Here is a 17,320-nt window from a genome sequence, read left to right as displayed (position 1 = left end):
CAGTTACTACTGCTGGAAAGTTTTAACACTGCCAAGGCAGTTAAACACTGGTACTCTCAGGAAATGAAAGATATAATATTTTAATAACCACAGGAGCCCTGCTGTTACTTTGCTGCATGGAAAGCATAATCTTTAATACCTCACTGCTCACACCGCAGGTCAAAGACTTAAAATTCCAGATGCTAAAGGTTTTAACAGTGGCCACTGGGGTTTATCATGTGCAGAAGAATCATACTTTCATTAACTCACAATAGCAGTGAATCAACAAAGAGAAAAGAGAAGAAAAGGCTAATCCAAAAGTATCAAAAAGACACTGGGACCCAGAGCTAAACAGTAATGAAAGTGACATAGTAAAGTTTGTTGTGAACGCAACTGGAGGAGTGGAAACCAAAGGAAGCAGTATGAAAGAAGGGTGATAAAAGAAACAGAAGGCGGAACTGGAAGTTGTAAACACTAGTTAGAAATGAAAACAAATGAAAAAATGATTGCTAGTTGAACACATTTTAGCAGGCAAATTGCAGGTTTTTATTTTCCATCCCAAGAGGAAAAAAAGGGAAAACCAGGAAAATGTTCTAAGTAGGTTTTCTAATTCTCCACCACAAAAGGAGGGGGTGAGAGGGGGTTAAGCTACTTAAGTTTTCATAGAAACATCTTAGAGAAATTTTTTCCAATAAACTATCTTCCAAATGCATGCCATAGTTCATTTTCATTTACAGTGGTCCTATTTTAAATAATTCCTACTTATTTGGTTTCACTTATACCGGGGTTTTTTTAAATTAATTAATTAATTAATTATATTTATTTTTGGCTGCATTGGGTCTTTGTTGCTGTGCACGGGCTTTCTCTAGTTGCGGCGAGTGGGGCTACTCTTTGTTGCGGTGCGCGTGCTTCTCATTGTGGTGGCTTCTCTTGTTGTGGAACATGGGCTCTAGGCACGCAGGCTTCAGTAGTTGTGGCACGCGGGCTCTGTAGTTGTGGCTCGTGGGCTCTAGAGCTCAGGCTCAGTAGTTGTGGCATACAGGCTTAGTTGCTCTGCAACATGTGGGATCCTCCTGGATCAGGGATTGAACCCGTGTCCCTTGCGTTGGCAGGTGGATTCTTAACCACTGCGCCACCAGGGAAGTCCCTATACTGGGTTTTAACATACCTAAGTGCAAAGCGTTTATTAAACCCTACGTTTAATACCTATGTTTATAAATACACTATTGCATACTATTACATTTAGGATATGTTGAGAAAAGAGGTATGAAATCAACAGAGATTAAGAAAAACTGTTTCCTAAACTCGAAAGGAAATAAAATATCTTAATATCTTCTCCATTTTATCTTCCAGAGTGCGAACCAAAGCAAAACTGTCTAGTTGTGAGTTTATTTCCTTGGGGGCCTATTCTAGGAGCTAATTAGTTTCACGGTCAGGAAATATATGAATCTGAATATATAGACTCCAGATTTTATCTGGGAAAAGTCACCAGCAAAGTACAAGCTCCCTAGCAGTTTCAGTCCTTCTGAATGGCCAGTCCAGTGCCTCCATGAAAACTTTCATAAAACAGGAACCTCCAGAGCCTGTAAACCAAGCTGACCACTGGCAAAACCCCTTGCTGGCATTTTCAGCCTCTTAGCTGCCAACCCTGTTAGTTCAGAGTCCAAGTGAAGAAGAATAACACACTGTGTTTCTAGAGCTGACCTTGTTGGCAGGCTGTGTGCAAATAAAAAGTACAGTAGAACACAACAGGAGGACTGTGTTTCCTCAACTGACAGTCATCACTGCCTCTTTGTCACTGTTCTGAGACTCCAGGTAGGGCCTTCCAGGCTGGCCCTGCAAACACTGGGAGATCCAAAGGTTTTCTTTATGAAAGCAAAGACCAAGAGAGGGGCGTGCAGCACATCCAAAACCGGGGTGTTACCGACCAGGGTTCTCAGAGTCCTTAATCAATAGAAATTGCTAAGATGCCAGACGAGGAATTCAGGCAAGGCTTTTCTGGAACTCACGCTGCCGTATGAGTGAGGGAAGACAGGTAACAGGTGCCCTTGCTTGCTCCCCGAGGTGGGGTGAGCTGGTCCCTTAAATGGGGTGAGGGTAGGAGTGGATTGGTGGGTCAGGCCAGAGGGACGGCTTAGGTGGTCTGCCTGCCCCCGGGGGGTGCCGTGTGCAGGGATCATGGGCAGCCCCTGCTTTTGCTCCTGGCACCTCAGAAGTAGCAGTTGGGTTTTGGTCTTTTTGTACCTTACTGTTCATAATTTGCCCCAACTGTGCAGGCATGCAATTATTTTCAGTTCCTTATAGCAGTGGTCCCCAACCCCCGGGCCGTGGACCGGTACCGGTCCGCAGCCTGTTAGGAACCGGGCCGCACAGCAGGAGGTGAGCGATGGGCGAGTGAGTGAAGCTTCATCTGCCGCTCCCCATCTCTCCCCACCGCTCGCATTACCTCCTGAACCATCCCCCCCCGCCCCCATGGAAAAATTGTCTTCCACAAAACTAGTCCCTGGTGCCAAAATTGTTGGGGCCCCCTGCCTTCTAGTTTCTTTGTATTCCGTGGCTCAAAGAGACGTTTCTCCAAGTGCAAGCACTTCAGCAAAGGGTCCCAGGTCTTAGCCTGTCTCGGGCAGGTGCCTTGGGGACTTTGGAGGCAGGGCAGAGTCTGGCTACCCTGGACACCCTGAAGAGACCAAAGCCAGTATAAGATCCTGTCCCTTCCATTCAGCAAGCATAGAGTGTGACGGAAGGGGCTGACTTCACACATGCAAGAGGTAAGAACATCTAAAGAATTAGCAGTTACAAGGCATGAAATCTAAAGGCACTGATATGGAAGGCTTCCAAAATATTGCTCAGCACAAAAAAGCAAGTGGCAAAACAATACTTACAGGATAACAGCACGTATGTGAACAACCCCCATGCCACAGAATAATGCTGTATGCTTTCTCTAGTTACATAAGCAGGGACTCTGGAAAATGTGGTAACGTGGGTTATCTCTGTGGAGGGGACCAGCATCGTAGGTGATGATCAAAGCAGACTTTAGCCTGATCTGTAATGTTTAAATTTTTATAAGGAAGATCTATTAATATATCACATGGTATAATTAAGAATTAATTTTTTAATAGAAGATCTACTAAGCACACGTCTAGCTAATGGTGACACAGTGGGTCCACCCACATCTGGCTGCAAGGGTCCTTGCGTCACTGATGTGCACACCTACAGGCCAGGGAGGGGCGGCCGCCCACACCAATGAGATCTGGAAAGGCCACCAGCTCATCCAGTTCAAACTCCCTTTGCTTCCTCTCTCCTGTGCTTCTCTCTGTCCCTGAAACAACCTTTAGCTGGCAATCAGCATACGGGCTTTGAGAATGTCCCTTCCCCAGACTCTACTCCCATCCCCACAAATAAAGCTTAGGCCTGCTGACTTGATCCAGCACTGAGAGACAGAGGACCAGAGGACCAGCCCCACAGAGTGTGATACGGGGGGACACGAGGAAAGGAGGAGAGGCTGCAGTAGGCTGAATTCAGCTGAACAACCACAATGGCAAATCCTTTCTATCCACCACCCCTCCACCCTCCCACCCCCCTACACACAGACCACCACGACCTCAAGCGCTCCAGCAGTGGGTAATTCAACATACAATTTGTTTCTGTGTTCATGAATTTCAGGTTGAGAAGCTGGTCAAAAGTGAATGCGAGAGTCTGGGATCTGAAAGGGAGAGTCTAAGGCATTTGTGGCTTTCTGAAGAAGGCAGACCCCCTGCTTTTCTCTAGCGACTCCCCCCGTGTATTCACCCACCCCTTAGAGCCCTGCAGTTGGCCTAGGCTCCTGAGTCCTGGGCTGAGGGATTGGGGCCCACGGATCTAAGAAAGAAGTTGGCTGTTTGTGGCTGGCTCTGTCCTAGCAGCCTGGCTAGGTCCTTTTGGGACCACCTAGTTTTGATCAACCGTTCCCAGCTGGCTCAGTAGTTCCAAATTCAGGCTGGACTGTGCAGGGAATAATTTTCTTGTCTGTACCTTCCTGCCGCCTCAACTGCTAAGGGATTAGGTCTTGATTTTAGCAATTGACATGGTCTTTTCCCTCCAGACCAGGTGAGTCAACTTCTCCTCTTAACATGTTTGCCAGGAGCAAAAATAACCTTCTTAACCACCTGACACTTAAACCAAAGATTCACTAAATGTGCCAATAGGAATACTATATGCATCAGCCAAAGACAAGGCCCAGCTGTGGGCCATGAGAGCCTCCCGCTGCTGCGTCTGCCATTCAGCTCCAGAAACAAGCCAAGAAGAAAAGGTAAGTTATGTTTTGGCAAGATTACGCACACACTGTAAACCTGAACTCAGGAACTCCCAGTAGCTATTTTGTTTGTATGCTTTGGTTCAGTTTTATGGTTTCTGCAAAACTAGAGGCTGGTGTCCAAGTTGGATTGTGTTCCTCCCAAGAGGCAGGTGCTACAGTCCCTCCTTAGCATTTCCAGGTGGTGGAGGTGAGGTCCCAAAGGCAGCCATTGTCTGGACCCCAGGCTGCAGGCAAACTCCTCCTGGAATGGGACTCCAGATATGCCAAGGAGTTAACATCGTGTGTCTCACGCAAAGAACAGGGGTCCATGACAGCAATACAACTTTGTTTTTTCTAATATTTTGCTAAGACACTTATTCCATATCACTTTGGAATTGGAAACAGGATCATTTCCTGGTTGTAAAAGCCTATTCATGAAGGAAAGCAAAGGGTGCTCTTGGCATTCCAGTTTAAAATGGATAAGTATTAAATGTGGGGGGGTGTTTGGGGGGTGATGGGAGTGGGTGTAAGCTTGGGAACCTCTAAGAAAACCCCACATCAAGCCTCCATCATGCACACTCAGGCAAATGAGTCTGTGCTGGAAGCTCCAGTTTTCCCTTGGGTGACCTGTTCTGAGGTGTAAACTTTGGAGGTTCAGGAGGCAAGGAGCACAAGCGAGCCCACGTGGCTCTCAAAATAAGCCACATCCTCCAGTAGGTGTTTAATGTTAACAAAAGTAGGATTTTTATCTTCGTCTGTCTAACTTCTGTATCAATCTCTCAGTTGCTTTCAGATGGAGGTATCATTTATTAGAGACCTCCGAAGACAAAAATTTAGCCTGCAGTCTTGAAAATTAAGGAGGTAAAACTAAACAAGGAACCACTCAGACAAGCCATAGAGATTTTGGTAAATCAAATGGAAGAAGACAGGTTTTGCTTTCTTGAAACCCTGTGTTGCTAATCAGGGTTGGCTAGGTCAAAGTAAAGATTGAAACAATTCACTTACTTCAACAAATGGTGCTGGAACAGCTGGATATCCACATGCCAAAAAAAAAAAAAAGAGCCTAGACATAGAACTTACACCCTTCACAAAAATGAAAATGGATCATAGACCTAAATGTAAAACACAAAAATGTTCTTGAAGATAACATAGGAGAAAACCTAGATGACCCTGGGTTTGGAGATGACTTAGATATAACACTAAAGGCATGATCCGTGAAAGAAATAACTGATAAGCTGGATTTCATTAAAATTAAAAATTTCTGCCCCATGAAAGACAGTCAAGAGAATTAGAAGACAAGCCACAGACTAGGAGAAAATATTTGCAAAAGATACATCTGATAAAAGACTGTTATCCAAAATATACAAAGGACCCTTAAAACTCAAAATAAAAGAACAAACAACCCAATTTACAAAATGGGCAAAAGACCTTAATAGACACGTCACCAAAGAAGATACACAGATGGGAAATAATCCATCGGATTCCATCAAGAGCAAAGGAGTCTAGGGATGTGAGTGACTGAACGTGTCCTGCCTCCCCACCTACCCCATGCAGCCAGATAAGTTGTAAAAAGGAAAGGAGCTGGGCGGGGGGTGGAATGCCAGAGACCTGAACTGGTTCCCAATTTTCAGACTGGAAACTTTGAAGGTTTCAGAGAAGCAAATCTCCAAAAGGGCACTGCTTAGGCAGAAAAGAGTTCTAAGTGGCTAAGTGAGGGAACTAGGCAGGGAGAGAACAGAAGTAGCTACCTCCCCCCATGTTCCCCTCAGCTTTCATGCCTCGTGGAAGGGATCTAGAAATGTCCAAGTGCTCCCAGTAATAACAACAAATAATATTAACTCTCCTGGATGCTAGCAATATAATGAGGAACAAGAGACAAGCCCCTGCTTTCACGGGGCTCATATCCCAGGGGGTGTCAGACTATAAGCAAGTAACTGAATAAACCATCAAGGTAAATTCAGACAGGGATAAGCTTTATACTAGAATATTATTCAATGATATTAATTGATGCATCATTTATAACAGAAACTTAAGTGTCTACAAATATACAACTGGTTATATAATTCACTCCATTGAATGGAATACTGTGAAAATATTATAAAGAACAAGGAGGGGGCTTCCCTGGTGGCGCAGTGGTTAAGAATCCGCCTGCCAATGCAGGGGACACGGGTTCGAGCCCTGGTCCGGGAAGATCCCACATGCCTCAGAGCAACTAAGCCCATGCGCCTCAACTACTGAGCCTGCGCTCTGGAGCCTGCGAGCCACAACTACTGAGCCCACGAGCCACAACTACTGAGCCCACGTGCCACAACTACTGAAGCCTGCCCGCCTAGAGCCCCTGCTCCGCAACAAGCGAAGCCACTGCAATGAGAAACCCACGCACCGCAATGAACAGTAGCCCCCGCTCGCGGCAACTAGAGAAAGCCCGGGCGAAGCAATGAAGACCCAACACAGTTTGTTAAAAACAAACAAACAAACAAAAACTATGTTCAGTAATATCCCTTTAAAAAAAAAAAGAACAAGGAGGAACTCTAAATATTCATAGGGAAAGAAGTCCAGGAGGTATCACTGGTGAAAAAAAAAAGCAGGTTATAGAAAATCTGTTCCAACGTGGGTGTATTTTCCACACCACCAAGCAGTTAATTCAATTCTGACACCGGCTGTTTGGAGACGGAAACAGGTTAAGGCTTCAGTCCCGGAATTCCCCGGCAGACCGGTGGTTAGGACTCTGAGCTTCCACTGCCGGGGGCCCGGGTTCGATCCCTGGTCAGGGAACTAAGATATCCCACAAGCTGCGTGGTGTGGTGTGGCCAAAAAGAAAGAAAGAAAGAAAGAAAATTATTGCTCACCAGATAAATATTCCTTTTTTTTTTTTTCAATTTTGTAAAAGACACAATATGCTTGTTTCTACATGCATGAAAATTTCCTACATGATGTAAATTTTCATTCATTCCATGTTTAATATTAATGTATAAAATACGTAGTTGATTTTACTTCCTACTGTAACTTGGTTTGGAACTTGACTTTGATGAGTGATCTGTATCTCCAGATAGAGATCTTAGAAATAGTTGACATGTTTTAGTCCTATACTGAATTCTAAGTTAAATATTTCAAGATGGCTTTGATCAGCCAAGCTGGACGGCTGGTATGCAGACGTGAGCAAATCACTAAGAAAAACAGTTAAAACCCTGACTTTGGATATTCAGCTTGGAGACCGGCATATCTGTTGAATGTATTAACAGTGACTCATGACCACATGAGTTAAATATACTAAGGAATTAAATGTTTAGCTCATAGTTCTGGATGTGCTGAGGTCTAGGATTACTGTCACACCAACAGAAAATTGGAATTGAAATAGATATACTGGACTTGACTCCTAACTTCAAGGCCAAGAGTTTGCTAATAATGTACCCTGCTGAGTTGAGACAGGAGGGGAACCTCCCTGTCTCCCTCTGCCTTCTGTTTTCCAGGACTCTGTCAGGCAGGAGGGGAAAAATTCCATTGCAGCTGCCCATGGTATAACTTGGATTCTTGCTCCTGATGCAAAGTCCAAAAATCCCAGAACAAAAGGAGCCCTGGTGACAAGTTATAAGGAGAGGGATATCTGTACTTTCTCACCTTCTTAGGGAATCCCCAGGAGTTCCCTGGGACTTGCATCTGGTCCCCCTCCACGGGTGGAAGCAGCTCACTGGCACACTGTCGTCTGCTCTCAGCACATTCCTGGCCGCGGGGGTCATCCCTCTGCAGTGGGAACACCCCAGAGCTCCAGCCCCTGGGGCCACATCCTGCTCTCTGGAAAGGAGCTGATGCACTCACTCATCCTAAACTGTAAATGATGATGGGGTATAATCTCTGATAAATGGATAAACAAACCATGGAATTTTGCTCAGTGATAAGAAGAAACAAACTACTGATTTTGTAATAATAGATGGATCTCAAAAATATTATGCTGAGCAAAGGCAGCCAGAGCCATGAGTACACAAAGGGTACATAGTCTGAAGGGGGTGAGTATGAGGCTAGGCCTGCTGAGGGGTCAAGGGTTGTGCTACAGGCATTTCTAGCATCTCCCCGTAGAATGTGCGGGGGTGTGCCCTCTACTCAGGCTTCATCCAGAGTTCTGAGGAAAAGGGAACAGTCATCTTTAGCATCCTGTTATACATACCTGTGTCCTCAACCAGAAGCTGTTGGTTACCAACTCAACATTCATTCCCCTATCTGTTTTCATTACCAACTACCCCAATTTACTCACGTAGCAATTCTATTCTACGTGGAGAGTCTTCTTGATTTGCTGAAGTCTATGGTGGTTATCACCTTTCCCTAGTTAAAGCCTATTTTAGGGTTGAGTATGTGACCCCCTTCTGGCCAATGAGATGTAAAAGGGCTGGGGGCTGCTGGGAAAGATTCTCTTCCTCCTAAAAAGGAGACATCATGAGAGATGGTCCTTTTCTTCTCTCGACATTGTTGCATGCAGCAGGGACACTTGGACTGGCTCTCTCCCCAGGGTGGGTGATGACGTGAGGACAAAGCCAAAACCCTAAGAGTAGCAGAACAGAAAAATGGAGAAAATCTGAATCCTTGATGATGTGTTCAGTCACATGGAACAGCCTTCCCTCTGAACTTCATGTTAATAGAGAAAAGAAATTTCCTTATTGTTTACGCCACACAATTTTCTGTTACCTGCTGCTGAAAGCATCTTAACTGATATAAGAATCAGCTCCTTGGGGGTGATACATAGCCCCCCAACACAAAGTGTCTATCACACAAATGATGCTCAATAAATGTTTATTGAAATATTATAAGAATGTATATATCAGACCTCTGATGATCTCAACTAGACTTACATCATTCCACCCAATACGACTGAATTTGAGCTTGTTTATGCTGCAAAATGAGTTGCAAAGTAAAAGGACATGGTAGGGTTTATGCGGAGTGAGCACATCCAGGGATCACTGATGGTCAGGAGTCAGCAGGGAAGGCAGCAGTAACCAGCTGGCTGAGGAAATGTGGTTTATGCCTTCAGGGACTTCAACCTTCAGTATGAAATCCTTGAAAATTCTGCCATAAACATGGGGGAATGATGGCAGAGCAGAATAATAACTGGTAAGCTGAAAGCTTTTCCCAATCTGAGGTCTGGTGAGAAAAAATGAAACAGATACAGAGCCTTTAGATGACAGGTTTAAAGCTTTTGGCTATGCCCTAAGTTCCTGTACTCTTTTGTACATACTTAGAGAAATGCCACTCCATACAGATCTGCTTTGCACATTCAAAGTGATTTTTGCAAAGGGGGAAATGGCAATTCTAGGAAGACTTTGTTCAAAAAATGATCCAGAGCCATAAATTCATGGGGACCTTATTCAACACGATACTATTCTACACAATCATACCCAATTTAAAAACAAAACAAAACAACAGACTTTTTTTTAGAGCAGTTTTAAGTTCACGGCAAAGTTGAACAGAAGGTATAGAGGTTTCCCATCTACCGCTTGCCCAACGCATGCATAGGCTTTCCCATGATCACCATCACTCACCAGATTGGTACATCTGTTACAACCGAAGAACCTACATGGTCACACCATTGTCACCCAAAATCCACACTTTATATTAGGGTTCACTCTTGGTGTTGTATATTCATGGGTTTTGACAAATAAATAATGTCATGTGTCCATCATTATAGTATCATACAGAATAATTTCACTGCCCACCATATCCTCTGTGCCCTGCCTATTCATCCTTCCCTCCTCCTCTGACCCTGCCACTCCTGGAAACCACTGATCTTTTTACTTTTTCCATAGTTTTGCCTTTTCTAGAATGTCATTTACTTGGAATCACGTACTGAAGAGCATCTTGGCTGCTTCTAAGGTTTGGAAATTATGAATAAAGCTGCTATAAATATCTATGTGCAGGTTTTTGTGTGGACCTAAGTTTTCAACTCATTTAAACTCATGTAAACACAAAAGAGCATAATTGCCAGCTCATATGGTAAGAATATGTTTAGTTTTGTAAGAAACAACCACACTGTCTTCCAAAGTGACTGTACTATTTTGCATTCCCATCAGCAATGAATGAGAGTTCCTGTTGCTCCACATCCTCATCAACATTCGGTGTTGTCAGTGTTCTGGATTTTGACCATTCTAATAGGTATGTAGTGGTACCTTACTGTTGTTTTAATTTGCAATTCTCTGATGACATATGATGTGAACATCTCTTCATACACTCATTTGTTATCTATAAATCTTCTTTGGTGAGGTATCTGCTCAGGTCTTTTGCCCATTTTTTAATAGGGATATTTGTTTTCTCATTGTTGAGCCAAATTTTTAACTTTATTTTGGTGACAGATTTCAAAAGAGATTGATCCTCATCCCATCTATTTTGGCTACTCTGGAATCATAGGAAGGCAAGGCTAGAATTTCAGTTCAATATAATGCACATTATTTAACATCTATTATGTGTCCCCGCACATTGCTTTAAGTATTGTCAAAGATACAAAGACATGTCAGATACAATCCCTGCCATTTTGGCAATCTTTGGGGGAACCAAAAATATGGCTATAAAAAAATTAGACAACACTGAAGGACATAAAAGGTTAATTGCCAGATGTGTGTTATCCCCTCTAAGTACTTACCATGAAACTTTTTGATCTAATTAAAACTCAAAGTTTCTATCTACATACATTTAAAAGATATTTTATGAAAGGTGATGATCAATTAGGCAGGTGTTTTACTGAGAACTATTAATTTATAAACTTATAAATGGCATAGACATATCATTTTTACTGATGCACTGAACTACGGCAAGCAGAGTAGAAGAAGGAATGGAGCAATCATCTTATACCTCTTTCAAATAGATAAATTGGTGGAGAACTCTGTAAATGGAGAAAACATCACAAGGACTCATATTTTCTTCTTTGGTGAGGAAATAATGACCACATCAGTGGAAAAAAAGACTAGTGTGGAAACAACCAACCAGTGAGCTAAAGTACAATAGTGATTATTATAATAGAGGCATGATAGCAATCATTAATAGTAATTTGGAAACCAATGCCAAATAACTGAGTTTCTACCAATGGACCAATCCTTCAGGAACGTGGAGACTGTAATGAGCCTAGGAAAGAAAATGAGCATCAGGAGAGAGCCTAAGTTTCATCTGAGGCATTATCAAGAGACAGTAAACTGCCCATGGAAGAATGACTGACCAGAAAACCTTCACTTGTCAGTGACATTTCCCAGACTTACACAGGCTCTTTGGAAAGTGGGGCCCCCCAGATGATCACCCCAGAAGGAAAAGGCACATTCCTTTGAGATTAGAATTACTGTGGAGGGGGGAAGCAAACATTCCAGACGAGACACTGAGTAAGCAGAAAAATGTGTGCAAGCTTCTTGGACTTTGCATAAACCACTCATAAAAATGGATATTCTCAGGAACATTCCATTGCAACCACACTGAGATGGTGCTATTCCCCTAAAATTAGAGCTCGTTCTCTGATTAGCCTTTGTATACTAGGAAAAGTACCAGTACAAGAAGAGAGCAGGTATCATGGGTTAATATCTATGAATGGAACTTGGTGATACATCCTTTGAACTTAAGGGTTTACTTCCTCTGGTGCTTTGCCCTAAGCCTGTCACCCAGGAATCTCCCATCTCCAAAAGATATCCAGAACTGAAATGACTGATGGTTGGTTGGATAAATAAACCAAGGACTTTCCTGAGGTTGACAGGAAGGGGGAAATGGCAAGATTATCACTATGAGGGTTTCATTTTATCTTATCTTGTGGCAGATACACTCAGGTGCCTACCCAATAGTCAACCGGCTATGCCTGCCACTCGCCCTTCTTCCTTGCTAATAGAACCCAAATGTTGTTCATTGTCCTCCGAGAAGCCATGTTCTTCAGGGGAGGCACAGTCTCTTTTTAGCCCCACAGAGCTAATGTCTCTTGCCAAAGAGATTTGTTTTAGGCAACAAGCATGTGAGACAATCCTGGCCAGTGAGACTGGAAGGAAATCTACAGGGAGGAGTCAGGAAAGAATGCTCTTTCCCTTGAAAGGGAACACACAACAGGGTCATTTCATGTTTCTGCCTCTGGAAGAATGCTAATCTATATTTAGTTATTCAATTAATAAATCTGTATTGCCCAGCATGTGTCCTGAAATCCAAAGTCTATCTGTCCTTGAACTGGAAGGGAATGGCTTTTAAAATGTAGGTGAGTTTCAAAACCACAGTCTAATAAAGTCCTATACTTTAAAAATAGAGTGGAAAGGTAAAGGAAATAGCAGACCAGAAGAAGTAAGGGCTGGGTCTCTAGCTAGACAGTTCTGAAAGCCTAGTTTGGTGGAGAGGTTGGGGGGCAGGGGGATGTTTTGTCCACATGCCTATTTCCGGAATGTAGTCTTGGTCTTCCAGAATCAACTGAAATTGCCCTATGCGAACCATCCCCAAATAGGAGGGCTCACAGAGGTACCACTGCACGTACTTTTTTTTTTTTTTTCCACATTATGAGGCTTGTGGGATCTTAGTTCCTGACCAGCGATTGAACCCAGGCCCTCACCAGTGAAAGCTGGGAGTCCCATCCACTGGACCACAAGGGAATTCCCCCACTGCACGTTCTGACAGCACCTCTGCTCCTGTCTACCCACAGCCAGGGCACGGGGCTGTCTGTTGCAACGCAAGCAACATCCTCAATGATCACTTCCACTCTTCGCACTTCCTGGAATGTAGCCGTGACTCTCAGAGAAGTTTACACCACCCTATTAGTACAATAGACCAAGGCTCTTCTCTCCCTTTTGTGACAGCCCTTCAGATTTTTGCATCTTGTCTCCTCTTAAGCCACCACGCTCTGATTTTTTCAACTGTTCCTTCTTTGAGATGCTTTCTAAACCCCCTTACACTCATGCTCACTCTACTTAGAAACATTCCTGTGCTGTATTTGCCAATGTTCCTCTTAAATATGTTGCCTAGAAGAGAATACAGTACTCCAGCAAGTTCTTCACCATGCGAGACAGTGTATGTCTGTCAATGGATTTGTTTCTTATAGTGGTTATAATGCCACTAAGATTACCTTTGCTTATAGTAGCCACATCATCCTGGCCTTGATAATTGTGAAATATGGAGCCATATAATTATAATCAGAGCAGAAATTCAGGACTTTGTCTACGTGCATGAATATGGGCTGGGGAGGCAAGGGGACTGGGAGATAGCCCAAGAATCTAACATTCCAAACACAACCTTGACATGTCATCAGACACTTAATAAAGGATAACCAAGAAGCAGAAGCTCCTGGAGACATATCTAGCAGATGCTGAGAATGTGACCTGGCTCTCAGAAGAATTCTACCTAAATGAAAGTGATAGAAAGGACTAGGACACAAGTACAAATTTCCTGTGATGCTCAAGGGAGCGATCACTTAAAAATTAAGGTCCATGCCAAAGACTCCAGTTACCTAATGAAGAGATTTCGCAATGAAACCCTGAAGAGGTCAAGCTCCAGGGTATTTCTTATCACCCCTGGTAGGGGAGTCACACACAGCTAGTGGCAGCATCTAATCGGTGAATTTAAGATCCAAAAGAAATTTGTATATGGATGGGGTTAGTAGACTTTTATATCTGTTTAATAAATAAGTGAGACTTTTTATTCTCTCTCAGTATTCAGTGTCAGATGACTTTCCTCTGTATAACAATTCTTTGGTTTTCACTTAGCAAGTGGCTAATTCCACCCTGCTCCCCCCACCCGCAGATCTATCCTCCCTGATCTTTTTCTCAGAAACTGCTGCAAAGCTGATCTTTCCCATCTGGCTTTAGTGCAGACAGCTTGAGCTATCTCTTCCAGCTTTGGGTCATCTATAAATTTCAAACATGCTTTCCATAGAATCCATAAATAAATGGGGGGGGGCAGTGTCCATAAAAATAGGAATCATTAATCTAACCAAGAGTTAGAAGGAAAAGTGGTAAGAGGATGTTTCTGATAACACTGATAATTCTGTAATTCTGATAATTCTGATAATACTGCCAAAGTATTATTAATGTTGCCAAAGGGTTATTTTCAAATCATGGTAAGGAACATGGGAAGGGAGTTTGCCTAGACTTAAATTCTACACAGTGGGTAGCAAGTCCTATGACCACTAACTTTTATGCCATAATTGACAATGAATTATTCCATTAACTTTTTTAAAAATTCATTAATTTATTTCTTTTTTTCTTTTTGGCTGCGTTGGGTCTGTTGCTGCGCACCGGCTTTCTCTAGTTGCGGCGAGCGGGGGCTACTCTGTGTTGTGGTGTGCGGGCTTCCCATTGCGGTGGCTTCTCTTGTTGCGGAGCACGGGCTCTAGAGCGCAGGCTCAGTAGTTGTGGCGCACGGGATTAGTTGTTCCGTGGCATGTGGGATCTTCCCGGACCAGCGTTTGAACCCGTGTCCCTTGCACTGGCAGGTGGATTCTTAACCATTGCACCACCACGGAAGTCCCCTCTTCCATTAACTTTTGTTTTTTCTTTGGACCATTTACCCATTTCGTGTTTTGTATCCAAACCTCTTGATCTCTTTCTCTCACCTGTCATCAGTCAATTCCCATTTTGTCACTGTTTAGCATCCGCTATTGGACAGATTTGGGAGATGTAAAACTGCATTCAGCTTGCTTTGTCATTTAATAAAAACTCTGATAGGTGAGGGAGGAGATTAATATTACTGGCTTATTTCAATTTCCATTGCAATGGTCTGACTTTATATCAACAAAGCAATCATATCAGGAGAGCTGGAGAAAAAAAATAACCAGAAACCACGTTTTAGCTGATGGAGTTGGATATCTGTGGAGGGGGACAGGAGACCTGGATGTATTTTGTAAACCTAAATGTTTTAAGATGTAATTCCAAATATCCTGCTTATTTTGGCTTTCTTTTATCATAAAACAGACAGTGCTTTGTGCCTGGAAAGAGACACAGGCTGCAAAGACTCATCTGAACTGCCCAGAAACGTCTTTAATCTTCACCATTTTCAAACACAGATCTCCTTGGTGAAGAATTTTCTAAGGAATTCTTACAATGCAGAGTCTGTTCAGAGGATGCTGATTTCAAAACCTCTGTACACAGGGCATAATGAAGAGGGAAAGAAAGTGCACAGCTTCGGGTAACTTAAGAAAAAGGAAGATTTGACAGGAAATGCAAGACTACCCAAGTAGAAAGCATGTAGCACTCTATGACTCAGAATAAACGAAATGTAACTCGAAGTGTAACTCTTCTGGTCTAACACAGACCAGGGCTTGCCCTCAAGCACTGCAAAGGATGCCAGCTTCCAGTTGTATACATATGCACAAGTAAAACAGGGTGCATGTAGAACGTACTTGCCACGATCCTCGGCAAGGGACTCTTACTCATCTTTCATCAATGATTTCGGTTCTATAATTTTCCATCAAATTTTATTCTTTTAGAACTATAAAAATTCCAATCACTCATGAGCTGGTAAGGGAAATGTATATTTAATGTCTATCAGTGCAGGATGTGGGTACTAATTTGAACAGTCTGGTAATCTAGGGATTTAGGAATGCAGATGAAGCCACTACATTGTTGGATTTTATTGCTGACTGTGTGTGCACGTGTGAACTTGAGCCAGTGGAGGGAGGAATTCAGCCCCCCCGTTTCAGGACTTATCAGTGCTGTTTGCCCTCAGTACCGTTCTTTGTGCTTCTCCTGCCCTGCTCTGTATCCCAGGAGGCTGACCTCTGCAGGCTGTTTCCAGGCTTCTGTCTGTTTCCCAGGCTCTTATCATTAATACCACTACTTTTCCTTTCTTCTCCCTCCCTCCCTTCCTTTCTCTTCCTCTAGCTGGGTTTGGTCCATCAGAAATTGGAGGGTGGCAAAAGGGGAGAAGCCAGAGTACTGATCATCTTCCCTCTCTGGTAGTGGCTTCACCTCTTCCTTGGCTCCAGCTTCCAATGGACAGGCCCAGTATGATCCCAGCTTTGACTGGTCACCTATGTCTCTCCAGCTTAGGAGTGGTAGCAGCTTATAGCTATGACCAATCTGGGGTTGCTTCACTGTCCCCTGTTGAGCTTCTAGCCTTTGTTGTCAACTTCCTACTTTAAATTCCTTCTGTTTTAAATACCCAGAGTGGTTTCTGTCTCCTAATTGGATCCTGAATGATACAATTGTTTTGTAGGTTAAGTGTCATCTATTAAATCAAGGCTTCCTTTAATTTTATACAGAATCCCTTACTTTTATAATAAAAATAATAATAGCTAATGTGTATTGAGTACTTTATTTTTTAATTTAATTTAATTTTTTTAAAGTGAGTGAGTTTTTTTTGTTTGTTTTATTTTATTTATTTATTTATTTATGGCTGTGTTGGGTCTTCGTTTCTGCGCGAGAGCTTTCTCTAGTTGCGGTGAGTGGGGGCCACTCTTCATCGCAGTGCGCGGGCCTCTCATTGTCGCGGCCTCTCTTGTTGCAGAGCACAGGCTCCAGACGCGCAGGCTCAGTAGTTGTGGCTCACGGGCCCAGTTGCTCCGCGGCATGTGGGATCTTCCCAGACCAGGGCTCGAACCCATGTCCCCTGCATTGGCAGGCAGATTCTCAACCACTGTGCCACCAGGGAAGCCCCATATTAAGCACTTTATAAGTACCAGGTAAAAGTACTGAGTAAGTAACTCAGCATAGGATAGCTACAGCTTTAGCCTCCAGCTTCTCTTGACAGCAGCCATGCTATACTCCCTCAGAGGTACCAGCACCAGCTGCCCATGACCTCCTTCGTGGTCCAAATACTATGCACTTGGTGCTCCAGCCAGAAGTCTAAGGACCAACTATGCACCCTCGAGTTGGGGTTGGGACTTCCTCCAAGCTCTAGCTTCTAGGACCTCCCCCAGAGACTCTTCCCTTTTGGATTCCAGCCCTAGGTGTAGTAGCTGCCTCCTTCAGTAACTGTCTGATTTATCTCAGCATCCTGGCTTTCCAACATCTGGAAATACAATACAATATCCTGTATTAAATCTCCTCTGGTTGAAATATCTAGCATGGTTTATGTTACTCTGACTAGACCTTGGCTAATACAAAAGTTCTTCCACCTTAATTCTAGTAAGTGTCCCATTGATTC

General features: G+C 43.4%; 1 protein-coding gene across 2 annotated transcripts in view; it reads left to right on the top strand.

The window, feature by feature from the left end:
* The window catches only part of FZD6 (frizzled class receptor 6), a 56,365-nt gene extending 39,877 nt beyond the window's left edge, over window positions 1–16,488 (top strand). Inside the window, exons 7-9 of one of the 2 annotated variants that reach the window (XM_082364308.1) lie at window positions 1,333–1,361; window positions 10,309–10,390; window positions 15,148–16,488. In XM_082364308.1, the coding sequence (XP_082220434.1) occupies window positions 1,333–1,361; window positions 10,309–10,390; window positions 15,148–15,196 (160 nt within the window). In that variant the 3' untranslated portion in view covers window positions 15,197–16,488. Of the gene's footprint in view, window positions 1–1,332; window positions 1,362–3,314; window positions 3,486–10,308; window positions 10,391–15,147 lie in introns of those variants that run through there. The other variant, XM_082364309.1, reaches the window with a different exon arrangement.
* Window positions 16,489–17,320: the final 832 nt, after the last annotated feature.

Source organism: Balaenoptera borealis (assembly GCF_965194805.1).
Source record: "Balaenoptera borealis genome assembly, chromosome: 17".
Classification (NCBI taxonomy): Eukaryota; Metazoa; Chordata; class Mammalia; order Artiodactyla; family Balaenopteridae; genus Balaenoptera; species Balaenoptera borealis.
Note: the sequence above shows the minus strand (reverse complement) of the source record. Positions and strands in the feature narration are given on the sequence as shown.